This window comes from Leptonychotes weddellii, chromosome 4 (genome assembly GCF_054177405.1).
Source record: "Leptonychotes weddellii isolate Sample4059 chromosome 4, ASM5417740v2, whole genome shotgun sequence".
NCBI lineage: Eukaryota > Metazoa > Chordata > Mammalia > Carnivora > Phocidae > Leptonychotes > Leptonychotes weddellii.
Genome location: NC_138372.1, coordinates 70,418,413 through 70,434,231, shown reverse-complemented (window position 1 = coordinate 70,434,231; position 15,819 = coordinate 70,418,413). Strand labels below are relative to the sequence as shown.

General features: G+C 34.0%; 1 protein-coding gene across 3 annotated transcripts in view; it reads left to right on the top strand.

The window, feature by feature from the left end:
* HFM1 (helicase for meiosis 1) overlaps positions 1–15,819 on the top strand; it is a 133,270-nt gene that overhangs the window by 28,978 nt on the left and 88,473 nt on the right. For all 3 annotated transcript variants that reach the window (XR_014144984.1, XM_031021179.2, XM_081818775.1), the window contains exons 12-20: positions 1,796–1,996; positions 2,080–2,168; positions 5,745–5,788; positions 5,896–5,997; positions 6,402–6,547; positions 7,459–7,553; positions 8,187–8,320; positions 9,127–9,174; positions 12,124–12,204. Coding sequence is in view for 2 of the 3 variants with exons in the window: in XM_031021179.2 (XP_030877039.2) it covers positions 1,796–1,996; positions 2,080–2,168; positions 5,745–5,788; positions 5,896–5,997; positions 6,402–6,547; positions 7,459–7,553; positions 8,187–8,320; positions 9,127–9,174; positions 12,124–12,204 (940 nt within the window). In the remaining variant the exon portion in view is untranslated. The remainder of the gene's footprint in view (positions 1–1,795; positions 1,997–2,079; positions 2,169–5,744; positions 5,789–5,895; positions 5,998–6,401; positions 6,548–7,458; positions 7,554–8,186; positions 8,321–9,126; positions 9,175–12,123; positions 12,205–15,819) is intronic.

Here is a 15,819-nt window from a genome sequence, read left to right as displayed (position 1 = left end):
TAGGATTTTGATGGATTCCTGTCTCACATTGAGGTCTTTCATCCATTTTGAGTTTATCTTTGTGTATGGTGTAAGAGAATAGTCGAGTTTCATTCTTCTGTATATAGCTGTTCAATTTTTCCAGCATCATTTATTGAAGAGACTGTCTTTTTTCTATTGGACATTTTTCCTGCTTTGTTGAAGATTAGTTGACCATAGAGTTGAGGGTCCATATCTGGGCTCTCTATTTGTTTTTGTGCCAGTACCATGCTGTCTTGGTGATCACAGCTTTGTAATATAGCTTGAAATCAGGCAATGTGATACTTTATGTGGAAAACCCAAAAGACTCCACCCCCAAATTACTAGAACTCATATAGCAATTCAGTAACATGGCAGGATACAAAATCAATGCACAGAAATCAGTTGCTTTTCTATACACTAACAATGTAATTGTAGAAAGAGAAATTAGGGAATTGATTCCATTTACAATAGCACTAAAAACCATAAGGTACTTTGGAATAAACCTAACTAAAGAGGTAAAGGATCTGTACTCTAGAAACTACAGAACAGTTATGAAGGAAATTGAAGAAGACACAAAAAGATGGAAAAACATTCCATGCTCATGGATTGGAGGAATAAACATTGTTAAAATGTTTATGCTGCCCAGAGCAGTCAATACTTTGAATGCCAACCCGATCAAAATACCAATGGCATTTTTCAAAGAGCTGGAACAAACAATCCTAAAATTTGTATGGAACCAGAAAAGAACCTGAATTGCCAAGGAAATGTTGAAAAAGAAAAACAAAGCTGGGGGCATCATGTTGAAGTAAATATTTTTAATATATCAATCAATTACTTTAAGTTCTTTTTTTGTACCTTGTCAGGTCATGTTCTTTACCCTTTTTTTCACATTGGGATAATAAACTTTTCTTATTGATTTGTAAGCTGTCATTAAATATCAGTACTCTGTAATTCTTGAAATTCTTTTGCCCTTTGTGATAATCACTACATCTGTGAATGCTACTTTCCTGTCTCTTTGTACAAATCTTCTTTCTCAATTTTCTCCTAAATTAAGGTCTTCACTCTTGGCCTTCTTCCCCTTTCAAATTAAATTCTTGTGTGATCTTTTTTGTACACATGGTAGCCTTGAAAATGTTTTAATATTTCCTTCCCCTGTAACTAAAAACTCATTAATCCATCTTCCTGTCAAAGCAATGGTCAGTTTCAGAGCAGGCATGAAGCCTAATTACTAACCAGGTTATATGAAGATAAGGATTGCTCACCATAGCTTCAGAAATTAACAAGTGACTCAGGCATTGAGTCTGAAATGTGCTTTCGGCACTGCCATCTCTCAAGTGTTTATTTGCTCTTTGTTTAAAAATTGTCAACCCTTGCCAATCTAAGCCAACCATTACTTTGCTACTCTTTGGCTATTATTTAGCACAACTCAAAAGATCTGTCATGCATATCTAGGCATAGTTCTGAAAAATAGGAAGGTTATAATGATAGTGAGAAATTCAGTTTCTCTGCCAAAATCAATTTTAATTTTATTTTGGACTCTTGGGAAGGAAAATAAAACAAAATAATAATTAATTGGAAGTTTACCATGTTGAAAAGTGGGACTAATCTTAAAATACTGCTACTGATAATACCTACCAATATATAAATAGAATAGTGTCACTGGAATATGTAATACTGACAAAGACAGCCTAATTATTTTTATACCTTCTCTTTAAAAGTGGTCTATTATTTGGTTATGTTTAGCCATAAAACTTGACTAGAAAAAACTTTTAATGTATGTTTCTGTTATTTAAAGATTGCAGAATGGCTTTCAGATGGTGAAAGACCTGCAGTATGTCTGAAAATGGATGAGAAACATAGGCCGGTGAAACTTCGGAAAGTGGTCCTTGGATTTCCCTGCAGAAGTAACCAAACCGAATTTAAGTTTGATTTAACCCTCAACTACAAAATTGCCAGTGTTATACAAACATACTCTGATCAGAAACCCACACTTGTGGTATGGATTGTTAGTTGCTTATTTTTGAGTGTGATGTTCAGCTTTTAATATGATTAATCCAAGAATTACTCATTTATTTTCAGTTTTGTGCAACAAGAAAAGGTGTACAACAGGCTGCTTCCGTTCTTGTGAAAGATGCTAAATTTATTATGGCTGTGGAACAGAAACAGAGGTATATTTTTTCTTTTTTGTTATTGGAGATAGGAAGACTTTTAGGGATTATCTAGATGAGATGAGAAAACTAGGTTTTTTCCTTCACCTTTTCAAGTTAATCAGCCTCTCTAAGCCTTAGTTTCCTCATCTATAAATTAAAAATAATAGTAATTTGGAAGATTAAGTGAGAGTGAATCTTAGTGACATTATGATCCTGTCTTCTTTATTTCATAGCCATGTTTCTTGAAAGGTTATTCATATTGCTGTCTTCATTTTTTTTTTTTAATCCACTTTGAATTTGGCATCTGTTGTAATCTTTCACTAAAGCTAAACTTGCTGTTGATCTCTCAGGAGCTTCTAATACATTTGATCCCTCCCACCTTATTTAAAAACTCTGGACTCTGTGCTTCCGAGATCATCCTCTACCAAGTTTCTTCCTACTTTGCTGGCTGCTCATTCTCAATCCTCTTTTCATCTCTTCTATCCAACTCTGAAGTGTTGACATTCTAGAGGTTCTCTCCAAGGTTCATTCTTTCTAATTCCACACTCCTGGGTATTTGTATCTATCACATGGGTTCAAAGAATATATGTATGCTCATATTTATATATGTCTGTGAGTTCCTAAATTTAGAACTCCATTCTGAACTCTAGTCTATAGTCCATGCCTAACTGACATCTCCAATTGCATATGTATGAGCATCTCAAACTATTAGAAACTAATAGTGATTTGAACTAAGGAGGTGGCAGTGTTGATGGAGATAAAATGATATATTTGAGATATAATTAGAAGTAAGAATAAACAGGACTTGGTAATTGTTTGCCTATGTGGAGGAAGGTGAGAGAGGTGTCAGTGATAGGTTTCTGCCATGAGCAACCAGGGAGTGTTGTATAATTTAGATGGGCGAACACTGGAAGAGGAGTTGGTTTGAGAGAAAGAACCATGATTCTGTTTTGGATATATTGAGTGAAAAGGAATGGAATGCCATTTTGAGTTGGTGTAGACCAGGAAAAGAGACTGATGCTTACCTCAATTCCCCTTTGACCACTCATGTTCTAACAATTACTACAAGACTTCTTTTTGCTAATCAAGCCCCAGATTCTGTTACTATGGTTTCTCAATCTAACATGTTCAGCTATTTTGTACTCTGGTTTCTTTAGCTTTTTATTAAATACCTCTTCTTTGTATCATGCATTCAAATAACAAAATATTTCTATATTTTGGAATGTCTTAGTTAACTTCAAGAAGTTAATTGGTAGTATTCTCATAATAAGAATGTTTCCCAAGCTTTTTTTTTTAAGTTTTTATTTTAATCACCTGGTCTGAGCCTTTGGTTTTAATCCAGAAAACTTCTTGGCTACTTATGGGCAATGATCAAGCATATTGGGAGAATGTATGCATCCATTAGGTCATTTTGCTGGCAAAATCCTTTTCTATAATCAAATCACAATTGATAGTTTCCATACCAGCTGCACTTGGTTTTTTAGCATTCTTGATTATTAATTTTCTAAATGTTTTTAGCAAAGATGGGGTTTCAAAAACCAATTGACCAGGTCATTATAAAACTAGTAATAGTATAAATGTAAACTGGAATTTTTAAAATAAAGTGTAGCTATAGAGTAAGGAGACTGTAAGTAGCAAAGAGTAATTTGGAACTTTTCTACTTGGGTGAATAAACTAGTTGATCAAGTTGGGCCATGTGACTTTTAGTCAGAAACAGATGTGGTTGTCAAGCAGTGAGGCTTATTTTCTTGCTCAAAAACTAACTCTGAAGGAAATTTTTAAAAACTTATAGAATTCATATGGAATGGTTATATGACCTCCCAAGATGAATACTTAATAATTAGCATTTTGAACCTGAACCTATCTATAAGAGTAAGGAACTGAAATAGCTAACCTGTGTGCATCCTTAAAACTAATTTCCATTGCATCCTTTCCCTTTTACCCTGTTGTCTGCTGCACCCAAATTAGCTAATTTTGTTTTAGATAATCATTTTCGTACACAGAAGCATATATCATGTTTCTCCTTTTCTTACTTCCCACTCTTTACCTAGTTACTCAAGGAAAATTTCTTTTTTTTTTTCTGATGATTGGAATACTTTCTAATATATTTTATCACGAAAGGTATGAGAAATATAAAGCATGACACAAATCTAAGTTTAACTGCAGAACAGAAGGACAAAAAGTACACTTCATAACCATAATTTTAGTATCACCTTTTCCCCATGGATTATTTCACCACTTTGACACCACACAATATTCTTATAATGTTTTTTAATTTAATTTTATTATGTTATGTTAATCACTGTACATTACATCATTAGTTTTTGATAGGAAAATTTCTCTTGTCTTTCAATTCTTTTTTCACTCTTTGTCTCTCCTTTCCCCCCCCCCCTTTTCCCCCCATTTTTATTCCTGTTTTTCCAGGAATGAAATGCTGGTATTAGAAACAACATGAGAGGCTCCTGGATGGTGCAGGCTGTTGAGCAACCGACTCTTGGTTTTAGCTCAGGTCATGATCTTGGGGTTGTGGGATGGAGCCCCCATCAGGCTCCGAGTCTGCTTAGGATTCTCCCTCTCTCCTGCCTGCCCCACACTGTTCTCTCTCTCTCTCAAATAAATAAATAAATCTTAAAAAGAAAAAAAAAAAAAGAAACAGCATTAAGTTAGAGACCATGATTTGGATTGCAGTGCTGCCACTTTACTAGCTGTGTACCATTGGGCACATTACTTCTGTCAGTTTCAATTTCTTAATCAGGGTGGGATAATATGGGAATCGACTATCTATATTACCATATTATTACCATTTTGGCTAATTTCACTTAGCACAATGCCCGCTAGCTTCATCCATGTTGTCGAAAAAGGCAGAATTTCCTTCTTTCTTAAGACTGAATAATATTCCATTGTGCGTGTGTGTGTGTGTTTGTGTGTGTATATCAAATGTTCTTTGTCCATTCATCTGTCTCAGACACTTAAGTTGTTTCTATATGTTGGCTATTCTGAATAATTTTGCAGTCAACATAGGAGTACAGGTATCTCTTTGAGATATGATTTTGTTTCCTTTGGATATAATCCAGAAGTGGAATTGCTGGATGATGTGGTAGTTCTATATTTAGTTTTTTGAGGAATCTTCATATTGTTTTCCATAGTCGCCGTATTAGTTTACTATTCCCACCAACAGTGCACAAGGGCTCTCTTTTCTCTACATCCTCACCAGCATTTGTTATCTCCTGTCATTTTAATACTAGCCATTCAACAGGTGTGAGGTGATACCTCATTGTAGTTTTGACTTTCATTTATCCCTGATGATTAGTGATGTGGAGCATCTTTTCATGTATTGTTGGCCATTGTATAACTTTACTGGAAAAATGTCTTTTAGGTCCTTTGCCCATTTTTAAATTGTTTCTTGTTTTGCTGAGTTGTAAGTTTAGGGACTTCTGAATATGAAAGTTAGATATTCTGTACTTCTTAAAGGTGATTTTCAAACAATGATATTGTGAAAACGTTTTGATATCTATAGCTTCAAAACGATTAATAAACTAAGAGTTTTTATGTTAATGGAATAACTCTTAAAGTTTTATGGTATTTTTAAAATAGGTTACAGAAGTGTGCATATTCCGTAAGAGATTCAAAACTGAGAGGTAAGTTTAGAGATTATTTTTGAATAGCATTTTCAGCTACACATAAAAGAAATCAATTATGGATGAAATATTAACAGCATATAACAGATTATATATTTTTATTATAGATATCTTAATACATGGTGTTGCTTATCATCATGCTGGTATGGAGCTGTTAGATAGAAAAGTAGTTGAAGGAGCTTTCACTGTTGGAGATCTACCAGTTCTTTGTAAGTAAAACATATTCTTGTGGCTATTATATTTTGGAAAACTACTTATCTGTTAAGAGAAAAAAAGAAAAATCTCAAGTATTCTGACTTATTTCTGCTTTTCTTCCAAGAATCTAAAATTATGTAATTACCCATGCATATACATGCTACAGTAAACTCTGGCAGTTTTAGTTCTTTATCATGCTACTGAATAGTGCTACCTGAAAAGTAAGAATTTAATAGTTTTTTGGTTTTAAGATGTGTTATTATTTTACACTGTAATGTTCTTTTCCTCTTTGTTTTTCCTAAGTTCCCTATGTATGAATTTTTATTATATTTATAAGAATATATATTTTATAAAATGATGTCTACCTGAGGCAATAAAATTATATGGCTTGAAACTATTATTTCTTAATCTGATGCAGTTACTACCAGTACTTTAGCTATGGGAGTAAATTTGCCTGCTCACCTAGTAGTTATAAAATCTACGATGCATTATGCTGGAGGAATGTTTGAAGAGTATAGTGAAACAGATATTCTACAGATGATTGGTAGAGCTGGTCGACCTCAAGTAAGTGACAATATTTTATTTTTGTAACTTGTTTTAAAATAAGGTAAAAAGCAAAAACTGTTTTTTGTGTACTTTTTGTTAAACAGGAGATTAACATTTCATATTCAGATTAGGTTTAAAAATAAGTGCAACAGGAAATCTACTTTAATGGAGACATAGAAGTAAAACAAGTCTCACCAAAGGAGACATGCTGCCTCTACTCCCTCTGAGTTTCCCTTGGCTGATGGTTGGGCTGATGAATGTGTACATACTGTCAAAAATTTTTTGGTTTTTTTTTGGTTTTGAGGTTTTTTTGGTTTTTGTTTTTTGTTCTGAATGGGGATGCTATTTGTATTTTAGATGGGACAGTTTTTCATTGTGTAGGACTGTCATACATTGCAGAATGTGTAGCATCCCCGAGTCTTAGCACAAAATGCCAATAGTGGTCCCCAGGTATTGTGACAATTAAAAATTAGCCCATATACATTACAAAACATGTCCTACCTCTAGCAAATACTCAAATAAAGAAGTCATTCATATAGTTAGGGAACATTTAGGAAGAGTATCTTTTCAAAGAAGTCAAAATATTATGTTATATAAGTCATAGTTTTTATAAGATCAATTAGATTATATGTAAACTATACCAATCTTATAACTTTTATCCAGATGCCTAAGTTTGTTTTGATTTTACTAATACCAAAATTATGTTACATTGAAACCAAAGTACTATTTTTACATCTATACTCTTGGAAGGTTTTTAATTAAATTTTCAGTGAACATTCAAATTCAGAAACAGTTTTAAGGCATTTTTGACCTGTTGTTTAAGTCAGGGACTGTTTAATATAAAATGAAACTCATGAGTTCTTGAAGAGGACTGGTACCAACATGTACTCTTTTTTACTACATTTCTCTGTGTTTATTTTTTTTTCCAGTTTGATACTACAGCTACTGCAGTTATTATGACTCGGTTAAGTACAAAAGAGAAGTATATTCAGATGTTAGCTTGTAGTGACACTGTAGAAAGCAGGTAATACAGAAAATATTCTAAAAAGATGTTAATACCACTTATATTTTTCCTTTTCACATATTAAAAGGAAATTTGATTAGGAGATTTTCTAAGGCCATTGTCTTGAAACTTTTCAGTAATCTAAGTAGAAAGTTTGTGTCCTTTTAAGAAATTTAATAGTTAAAAAAAAAGGACAACGTAATATTTTTATTCAGTAGTTTCCTAGCATGTGGTGGCATGTATCCTTGTTATAAAAGGCCAAATTAGTAATAAGACTATAATTTTCACATTTCTTTACATCTTTAAAATTTGTTTAATAATAGAGAGATAGGCAATCTGGAAGCTTTTAGTAAAGCATATGATTGTAATACTCTGAGAGAATATTCACTCTCACTCTTTTTAAGTAATAATGTCTTCTGGAGCCATGGGATAGAGAAAAATCTATAATTTTTTAACAGTTGAACTGATTTTTATGGTTTTCTCTTATATTTTTGAAAATTAAGTTATTTTTCATGAATTAATAATATAGCAATGAGTATATTATTCAATTATATTCAGTTGAATTATTCAAAATATTATTGCAGTTTAAAAAGTAAGGTTATGGCATTGAAATACATATTACTAATACAAAGGTTTTGTTTTTTTTTCTACTAGTTTACACAGACATCTTATTGAACATTTAAATGCAGAGATAGTGTTACATACCATCACAGATGTGAATATTGCTTTGGAATGGATACGATCAACTTTGCTTTACATCAGAGCCTTGAAAAATCCATCTCATTATGGTTTGTTACTTGATTTGAAAAAGTAGTAAATGTTTCAAGCCAGTTGAATCTATATTTATGCTATTAAGTCACAGAATAGATTACAGACACTAATAGGTAACAGAAATAAAAAATAATATTCATAAATACATTAGAGGCAAGAGTAGACAAATATGAGAAATCTTTATCTGTTTTACTTCCAGTCTTTTAATAAGGTTTGAAATCACCATTAAAAATAGATCTTTTAAAAAAAATTAACTCAAATAAAAATAATAAAAGTGACTAAAATTATTTTTTAAAAGTTAAAGTAAAAAAAATTCTTAAATTTTGTCTGAACTAGTGTTCAAATCAAAGGATATAGTACTGCTGTTGCTGCTGGAGTTTGCATCCTGCTTCTAAAGCTAACACACATGTGGTTATATTGCTTCTAGAAGGTTCTTTCATATGGTACGGTTATAAAGTAAAAATACTTGGAATTGCTGAATATCAAATTATATCAAATTAAAACCTGATTTGTTGCAATACTATTCTAATGTACACAGGTTCAAAACTTTAAGATCTCCAAGGGGAAAAAATACAGTATGCATGATCATGGTTGTACAGTAAAAAAAGCAAAAGATAGCCAATTGATATTGAAAGGATTTTATAGCAGTGGTTATTTTCTATAGATAGCTAAGCCTTGTTTTAACTCATTAAGCTATTTTTCCCCCTATTTAAAATTAAGTTAGACTACTCTTTTCTAGTTAACTCGGGTATAAATTGAGCCTATAAAAATGAGTTAAGTCCTTTCTATTTTAATTTTTTATGAATTTTCATAACTTTTACAGGTTTTGCATCTGGATTGAACAAAGATGGAATTGAAGCAAAATTACAAGGTTAGATGCATTTCCTTGTAAAAAATTATATTTTATAAATTTTAATGAAAAAGGTCAGTTAGTGTGAAAGTAAGAATACTCTTTGGTAAATTATTTCTTAAAAAAGTAAACTTGTTTCCAGAAAAAAATATATGAAGTATTCCTTTTTCACATGCAAATAAAGTTTAGCACATATGCTTTTTTACTGAATTAATGAATTTTTTAATTCTATCAGAATATCTTCCTTTTTATAATGTTAACTTTGTTTTTATTTTAAAAATGACCCTCATCTTTGAAAATATTGCCTATAGATATACAACTCTTCATTTTTCTAGTAATTACTTGAATATATAAGCCTACCTTGATTATGGGCTTCTTATCCTAATCTGTGCTAATGATATATTCCCATCAAATCCCAGCTTAATTTTTCAATTAATTAATACTTCATTACCTGTCTTTTCAAATATCAAAAAATTATTGAGCATTTATTAGGTTAGAAATTATCAGTTCTTCTTTGTATTGAGATTCTCTTTCAGTGAAAGAGAAAATTTTAGATCCACTAAAAATATTTAGCCAATTTTGGGGTACCTCACTGTCTCAATTGGTAGAGCATGCAACCCTTGATCTTGGGGTTGTCAGTTTGAGCACCAGAGCCTCACATTGGGTACAAAGATAACTTTAAAGGGGGGAAAAAAAGGATCAAGGAGTAGACGTCCATCTACAGAGCAGCACTCCTAGTCTAGACCCTTACTTGGTTAGATCTGAAAATATTTAGCCAATTTTAATTTATTCTCTACTTGGATATACACATATGGCATATTAAAATGCAGAGATAAGGATGAAGCAGTAAAATTATCTTGATTAAAGAATAAATATATTGCTGAAGCAAGGTGCTAAGCAATAGCATATATTCATAATGGTGCTATTGAGAAACAGATCTATAAAATAGTTGTATTATCCTTTATTTACTGATCAATTTTATAATGGAGTTTTTAAAACATATTTTTTGATCATAATGATCAAATACACCAAGATAGTCCAATATAGTCTTGCTATATTCTGATAATTGTAATGATTTAACTTTTGTTAAATTAGCAGAACCACAGTTCGTATTTGCCTTATCTTTAGTCATTATAGGGTAGCTAAGTTTTACCTATAAAGAATAGCCAAGTTTATTATATAACTGAATATAATATTTTGGTATCCCTGGAGATCTGCTTTAAATCTCTTAGGAAGGATCCTTAGCATTTCTAAATTTGGTTATACTTTCTTGCTCAGGATCCACCAGTAGTTCCCTTATCACTCTTAGACTAAAATGCAAACTTTCACCAGAGCCCACAAATCCACCTTGATATCTCCTTGCCTATTTCTCTGGCTTCATCTCTTGTCATTTTCCCCCTCTTTCATTCTGTTGTTTCTAAATCGGATCTCTTGCTGTTCCTAAAACACCAAACTTGTTTCCACATCAGGTCCTTCCATTCTTTTCCTTATTCCTAGAACACTTCTCACATATTTTACTTGTGGTCTCCACCTTCATTTCATTCAGATCTTTGATCAAATATTAACTCCTCAGAGAGGCCTTCTTGGACTACCTTAATTAAATCTACCTCTTCAGAGAGGATGATAAAACAATTTCCATGATATTATTGCTGTTTTCCTTTTCTTGGAAAGGTGACATGCTTATGTTGAAAATTAGGATGAATATATCCTTACTGTATCAGATATTATATAGCTTTATATCAGAAATACATAAAAAGTTAAAACCTAAAGAATTCTTATTTTCTAGGTCCTTTCTCTCAGCTTTATTTTCTTTCATAGTACCTTTCAATGCCTGAAACTTTATTATTTATTATTAAATTCTGTACTGTTTTCTTCCATAAAATATAAGTTCTGTAGAGAAGAAACCTTGTCTTGCTTACTGCTGTAAACCTAAAGCTTAGAATAGTGCCCAGCATATAATGTAGTAAGTATTCTTCTTTGATTGATTAACTTATTGCATGTTAATAGTGGGTAATTAAGAAAATTGGCAAAAACTTCAAAAGCCTTACTTAACCAAATACTTAAAACTTTATCAAGCTGCCTAAGCAGTGTTGCTTAAACTGAAGTTATTTCTCAAAGAATTTTGCCTTTTAAGGGCTGTGTTTTTGTGAGTGGCTCCTCTATTTAAGATTGAACAGGTTGTGGCATTTCCACTCCCTGCTCTGAATTACCTTCAATCTTCTGGGCTTTATAGCATAGAACAATGGGAGCACTGTGGGCAGCAGGCTACTACAATTGCTCTGATCTTCATCAGTCAGTGAGAGCTGAACTTGCATTACTTCCTGTTCAGAGGTTCCTTCCAGGTAGCAATAGTAGCATGTTAGAGATGCTAAAGTAAGTACTAAAAGCATCAGCTGAAATAGTCACAAGTGGTTGCCTCAAGAGTGTGGCAAACTCAGAGGAGGGAAAAGACTGGTGTTTTTTGAACAATCTTTGTAGATCTATTTGAATATACTTTGTGTGTATATATCTTTGATAAAAGTTAAAAAAAAAAAAAAGAAAAGAAAACCAGGCCACATTGGATATCAGATAGCAGGGTGGTTACATAGACCTGGAGCAAGTAACCTAGCTTCTCTATTTCTTTGTTTCCTAACTTGTATATGAAATAATATTAGTACCTACCTTGTTGTGTTATTATGAGAATTAAATGAGGAAATACAAATATCCTCATTTAAAATAAAAAGTTCCAAGTTGTAAATGTTATTTCATAACTTATTTTGATAATTTATATTATTGTTACTACTAGAAAACCTTTTTAGCCTATTAACTGGCTCTTTTATTTAATGAATATTTCCTTACCACTTAATTAGCGACTATAGTTTTTCCCACAGCAAATATATAGAAACAGAACTTTAGCATATTTGATTATAAACTCTATTTTGTGCTGCTTCCTTATCTTAATAAAATAAAAATATGTTTATTATTGGACAGAATTATGTTTGAAGAATCTGAATGATTTATCATCTCTGGACTTGATAACGATGGATGAAGATGTTAATTTCAAACCAACTGGTAATTTTTTTTTAAAGATTATTTATTTATTTGAGAGAGAGAGAGAGAGAAAGCACCAGAGAGGGGAGGGTCAGAGGGAGAAGCAGACTCCCCACTGAGCAGGGAGCCCGATGCGGGACTTGATCCTGGGACTCCAGCCAAAGGCAGACAGTTAACCGACTGAGCCACCCAGGCACCCCCCAACTGGTAATTTTTACATCAGTTAGTAAATTTAACAATTGCTTAAGACTAAGACTAAATTTTATTTTATTTTTTTAAATTTATTTATTTGAGACAGAGAGATACAGAGAGAGAGAGAGAGTAGGAGCAGTGGGGAGAGGCAGAGGGAGAGGGAGAAGCAGACTCCCCGCTGAGCAGGGAGCCCGATGCGGGGCTCGATCCCAGGACCTGGAGATCATGACCTGAGCCGAAGGCAGACGCTTAACGACTGAGCCACCCAGGCACCCCTAAGACTAAATTTTAAATAGTTAATACTAAAAGACATTCAAAAACAAAAAACAAAAAGACATTAAAAGACATTCAAAAAACAAAAAAGATGAAGTAATTTTTTTCTGATGTTTATTAAATAATAACTGTCAGGGAAAAAATTTTAAAAAGTATGTTCTACTAAAATTTAGATGATACTAAAATTAAATTGTGGTCTCAGTTGTCTCAGCAGGGTATCATCATTGTTAGCATGATATATTTATGTAAGAGTCCTATTTATAAAACTATAGAGCTTCTTTTTGACAGATCCTTTGTTTTCACTGATTCTGGTGACTTTTGGCAGAGAATTGAAATATTCAAATCTTTGGGTCACTTCAAACCTCTTATAATTCTTGTAGATACTCTTTTGCCAGTTCTTAATTATTCAAACATTGGTTATCCAGATGGTTGCTTCGGCTCCTTTTCTTTCTCTCTTTCTCTATTTCATTCTAGTTAGAGTACAATAGAAGAGACAAAGAATGGTTTGTAGTTTTTAGCACTCATGATTAGAAGTTTCTTGGGGGAGCATTTATTTTGGGGGGGGAGGAGCAAGATGTGGTGGAGGAGTAGGAGACCTAAATTTCGTCTGGTTCCAGGAATTCAGTTAGATAGTTATCAAACCATTCTGAACACTTACAAACTCAACAGGAGATAGAAGAAAAGAATAGCAGCAATTCTATGAACAGAAAGTCTACCACTTACTGAAAGGTAGGACATGTGGAGAAGTGAATCCGAGTCAATATTTGGGAAGATAGACCGTGTGGGGAGGGAGCCTCCATCAGCCGGCTACCAGCAAGTGATAGAGCAGCGGAGCACAAAATCAGAATTTTTAGAAGTCTGCTCCAGTGAGGGACATCACTCCAGCAGCTAAGCGGGGAGTGGAACCCTCGCTGGGACAGTGTGGTCTCAGGACCCTCGGCGTCAAAGAAAGACAAGGGGTGCCTGAGTGCGGCAGAGCTCCCAGGTATTGGAGCAGGGAAGCCAGCTGCAAAGACGGAGCCGAGGAGTGAGCTCTCAGCTCGGGGTTGCCAAAAACCGTGATCCATGGCACAGTCAGGCCCCTGCTCTTTGAGCAGGGACCCAACAAAGGGCAGATCCGGGGAGACTCCCCTTCCTCCCGCAGGAGGAGCAGCATGGGCGCTCACCACAGTAATCTGCTGGGTTTGGAGACTCCAAATGGGATCATGTGCCAGAGATAGAAACACTTGGTCACAAGCCGGGTGAGCAAAGAGTGCAGCTGGGGACCAGGGAAACAGGAGTGATTGACTGCTTTTCTCTGAGGGACCACTGAGGAGTGGAGCCCCAAGCTCTCGGCTCCTCTGGGGCGAGAGATTGGGAGGCCGCCATTTTCAGTTTCATCCTCTAAAGCTGTACAGAAAGCTTTCGGGGAACAAAAGCTACCGAGAGCAAACCCGAGCAGATTACTTAGTCTGGCCCGTGGCAAGGGCAGTGCAATTCCACCTGGGGCAAAGACATCTGAGAATCACTACAACAAGCCCCTTCCCCAGAAGATCAGCAAGAACATCCAGTCAAGACCAAGTTTACTGATCAATGAGAACTGCAAAACTCCAGTGCTAGGGGAATACAGCACATAGAATTCACGGCTTTTTTTTCCCATGATTCTTTAGTCTTTCAAAGTTAATTTTTTAAATTTTCTTTATTTTTTCTTTTTCTATTTTTTTAGTTGAATTTTTCTTCTTTCCTTTTTCAACCAACATCTTACCAGTCCCTTTTTTAAAATCTTTTTAAATTTGCATTTTTACAGTCATATTCTATCCCTTCATTGTATTTAATCTTATTTTTTGTATATATATAAGTTTTTCTTTCCTTAAAGTTTTGGGACACAGCTTCTTATAACAGACCAAAATATACCCTAAATCTAGTGTATGGCTTTGTTCTAGTCTCCTGCCTGATCACATTCTCTCTCTCTCTCTTTTTTTTAAATTTTTTTTCTTTCTTTTGCCAACCAGCTTCTTATCTCATCAATTCCTCTTTTAAAATCTTCTTTAATTTTCACCTTTACAGTCATATTCCATCCCTTCATCGTATTTACCCTTATTTTTGTATATATATGTTTTTCTTTCTTTAAAATTTTGGGAGGCAGTTTCTTCTAACAGACCATAATACACCCAAATCTAGTGTGTGGCTCTGTTCTATTCACCAGCCTTATCATATTCTCCCCCAACCACCCCTCCGGTTTCAGGTCTCTTCTGATTTGTTTACTGTATATTCTTCTGGGGTCGTCATTACCCTTTTAGCATTTTATTCTGTCATTCATCTGTTCTTCTCTGGACAAAATGACAAGATGGAAAAACTCACCTCAAAAAAAAGAAAAAGAGGCAGTACCAATTGCCAGGGACCTAATCAATACGGACATGAGTAAGATGTTGGAACTAGAGTTCAGAATGATGATTATAAAGATACTAGCTGGGCTTGAAAAAAGCATAGAAGGTACTAGAGAATCCCTTTCTGGAGAAATAAAAGAACTAAAATCTAACCAAGTTGAAATCAAAAAGGCTGTTAATGAGGTGTAATCAAAAATGGGCTCTAACTGCTAGGATAAATGAGACAGAAGAGAGATTTAGTGATATAGAAGACCAAATGATGGAGAATAAAGAAGCTGAGAAAAAGAGATAAACAACTACTGGATCACGAGGGGAGACTTCAAGAGATAAGTGATACCATAAGATGAAACAATATTAGAATAATTGGGATCCCAGAAGAAGAAAAAAGAGAAAGAGAGTCAGAAGGTATATTGGAGCAAATTATAGCAGAGAACTTCCCTAATTTGGGGAAGGAAACAGGCATTAAAATCCAGGAGGCACAGAGAACCCCCCTCAAAATCAATAAAAATAGGTCAACACCTTGACATCTAATAGTAAAACTTAGAAGTCTCAGAGACAAAGAGAAAATCCTGAAAGCAGCTTGGGACAAGAGATCTGTAACCTACAATGGTAGAAACATTAGATTGGCGAGAGACCTATCCGCAGAGACCTGGCAGGCCAGAAAGGACTAGCATGATATATTCAGGGCACTAAACGAGAAAAATATGTAGCCAAGAATACTATATCCAGCTAGGCTGTCATTGAAGATAGAAGGAGAGATAAAAAGATTCCAGGACAAACGAAAACGAAAGGAATTTGGAAACAC